General features: G+C 36.1%; 1 protein-coding gene across 2 annotated transcripts; it reads right to left on the bottom strand.

The window, feature by feature from the left end:
* Positions 1-216: 216 nt before the first annotated feature.
* avd (avidin) lies at positions 217-2363 on the bottom strand. 2 transcript variants are annotated; one of them, XM_079861700.1, is made up of 4 exons: positions 2220-2363; positions 1921-2150; positions 508-628; positions 217-422 (listed from the first exon to the last, which is right to left on the bottom strand). In XM_079861700.1, exons 2-4 carry the CDS (start codon positions 2078-2080, stop codon positions 380-382), a joined length of 324 nt encoding a protein of 107 aa, XP_079717826.1. In that variant the 5' UTR covers positions 2081-2150; positions 2220-2363; the 3' UTR covers positions 217-379. The 2 variants fall into 2 exon arrangements, with proteins under 2 accessions (XP_079717826.1, XP_079717825.1); XM_079861699.1 differs by having other exon boundaries at positions 218-422; positions 1921-2131; positions 2220-2359.
* Between the last annotated feature and the right edge of the window lie 463 nt (positions 2364-2826).

The following is a 2826-nucleotide window of genomic DNA, read 5'->3' as shown; positions in this document are numbered from 1 at the left end:
ACATTGCTATGTAGACCTGGTAGGGAGGCTCAAACACAGCGCCAGTTTACACTTCAATGGTTTTACTTGTATAGTAGTCTCTGCATGTTCAGCTCAAATTAAGTACTTTAACAAAATCAGTTTTATACCCAGCAACACTTGGTATAGAATTAGTATTAAAAGCTCAAACGAAGACATGTCAGCCTAAAGGTGAAGAAATATCAGCTGTGTAAAGACTGTCACAAACCATTTAGTGGTTTCTTTTTTGTTCTGTCTTTTATTAAGCTTGAAGGTTTTATACAAGGCTTTTAAATGTCTCAGTAGGTTTAAACTCTACAAGCTCAAGCTCCTTGAAAAAACACCTTTAAGGAATTTAAATGACATTGAATCTATCACGGAGTTAATTTGAAATTGAAGTCTTGAAAAAAAGATCTTCTCCCAACCTAGAATACAAAAAGAGAGAGACATGGAGTCATTGACATTCAATAGACATTTCAAAATAAATCCTTGAATTTACACACAGCTTACCTGGTGCTTCCCCAGTCACCAGCCAAGTTGTCGGCTACACTGCGCAACATCCAGAAAGTTTTCAGCACTTGTGCACCGTCACCTAAAATGAAGCACTGACCAACCCAAGCAGAGCATGAACCTGCAAATATGCAAAAACAACACATAATTATAGGATTGTGTTTGTAACCAAAGTCAACTCAAAATTATACAGAGGAGAAAAAAATAAATAAAAATAAAACCAAAGTTTCTAACAAATTACCATTTACCAGCAGGAAGCGAGGGGAAAAAAGGTCACCTTTTTAAGCACTGCTGATAAATGCAGTAGCAGCATCATTATGCTTTCAAAAAGCTTTCCCCCAATGACGTCCATTCAAAAGTAACCATGCATCTTGACTAAATGTAAAAAAAAGCAAGGTAGTTTGGCATATAGCCTAGTGTGTTGGTTGCCATGGTAAGCCATTCTACAAAAGTGGTGGCATTTCATCGGTTTTATTTTATTATTATCTTTCAACAATGAATGCATTCAGCTTTTTATATCAATACTTTTTTTATTTGATTAACAACTGACAAAACTCAAAAAATAGTCTATCACCACATTACAATTGGCATATTTAGACATGCATATTTTCATGCCCTTTAGTTTAGAGAATTTTAAAATAAGTAGGCTAATAAAGGCTTATAATGTTCTAGAACATTATAGAAGTTCTAGAAGTTGGTGACAACATCTGCCAGCTGAAATATGACTTTTGTTGCCATTTTCAAGTACGATTACAAATTAAATTAAGTGTATCTTTGTATGCACTTAAAGAGTATAATAAATTCTACATCTTCATGAAAATATTAATTTGTAGCAGATAGCCTAAGGGAATAGTATATCAAAGTCTTAGACATATAGCGCAAAAAAAAAAAGTCGAGTTAGTCGAAACAAAATAGTGACTTTAAACAACATTTGCAGATAGAACGGCAACGGCGTTCTACTACGCGTGCGCGTGACAGTCTACGACAGGAAAACAGCTGATTTAACAGATTAGACAAGTAATTAAATGCTGTATTTTATGGTTATGAAATATTTTAATTGTAGCCTCTCTCTATATAATTTGATGCCAAAAGCAACCATTCTCTTGCTTTTAAAATGACTTTTTTTTTAAATACTTTTTGTAGTTTGTTAAATGATCCGTTACGCCGCAATCTTTATTGTGGTTACTTGGCTAGGACAGTCAAGAGTCATCAGTTTACTTCCGGTCGACGTTGTTCTGCCGAATAATGCCAACACTTGGCTAGGTTTGGGGTAAGGGTATGGACGTTAATAACGAATGTGATGCTGACCCATGCAGCAGCTTATAGTCCCTAACGTTATATGCGTTACATTGACCAGTCACCCCTAACCAAATATTGTTGAGGGAATGTGTGGTTACTTTAAGTGCATTGTACCTTTCCCCCACAGCACGGAGAATGACACGGTAGGTTGAGCCCCATCACCAACTATCCCGAGGATTTGGGCTGTGCGGTCTAACCCAGCGGCGCCGCTCATACTCTCCACTGTGGTCTGATACACACCTCTGACCTCTGACCCTTCCGCCTTCACACGCATCGTGGAGCCCAGCTCATTGCGCCAAACGCCGGTAATATTACAAGCGTCGACCTTAGGTGATCAACGATTACTTTCATCACATAAATGAAAAAAAGGCTGTTTTTCAAAACGTCATTCTTTACATTTAAAAGTCAAATACCTTCATGTCCTGCGTTGAGGACTCATTTGCAGGCACAGTTGGAGAGGTTATCAAAGTCACAAAGAGCATATACCACATTAATGAGCTCATCTTGGTCAAAAGCTGTGGGTCAGACTCATATTTCACTCTTTACCCTGCCTATGGTAATTTGGAGTTAATTAATTTGCATATGCAGGTAATCATGTCATTGGTCGCATTTAAATTAGGGTATTTATTTTTCCCTTGTTGGGAACTAGCCTACTAATTAGAACTACCAGAGGGAGGCAGTGTTGTCTCAGAAGATACATATTTAAAAAGAATTTTAAGATGACTGATTAATAATGTTTTGTTATTTACTGACTAACAAATATGGGGCGCCGTTTGTAAAGCGGCTCACGCTGAAAATAACAGCAACATTTTGTCACATTTAGCTTCAAACAATGTTTAAAAAACTGGTATGAATTTTTGACGGTCACTTTTTAGCACATTTACAACAATATTTGTCAACTTAGAGATATTTTAAATAGTTAAATCTAAATATTAAATGTTACACCTAGGCTAAATGTTAAATGCTAAATCTAAATGTTAAATCTAAATGCTAAATCTAAATGTTAAATCTAAATGTTAA

The sequence above is a fragment of the Squalius cephalus genome, assembly GCF_949319135.1.
Source record: "Squalius cephalus genome assembly, chromosome: 24".
Lineage (NCBI taxonomy): Eukaryota > Metazoa > Chordata > Actinopteri > Cypriniformes > Leuciscidae > Squalius > Squalius cephalus.
The sequence above is the reverse complement of the archived record's forward strand: the minus strand, read 5'-3'. Positions and strand labels throughout refer to the sequence as shown.

Bases quoted from the DNA above. Each gene is read 5' to 3' on its own strand.
- avd (XM_079861699.1), bottom strand. From the start codon at position 2,309: ATGAGCTCATTAATGTGGTATATGCTCTTTGTGACTTTGATAACCTCT. The intron at 629-1,920 runs GTACAATGCACT...GCATATTTGCAG, and splicing joins CTCCGTGCTGTGGGGGAAAG to GTTCATGCTCTGCTTGGGTT. The intron at 423-507 runs GTAAGCTGTGTG...TTTGTATTCTAG, and splicing joins GGTGACTGGGGAAGCACCAG to GTTGGGAGAAGATCTTTTTT.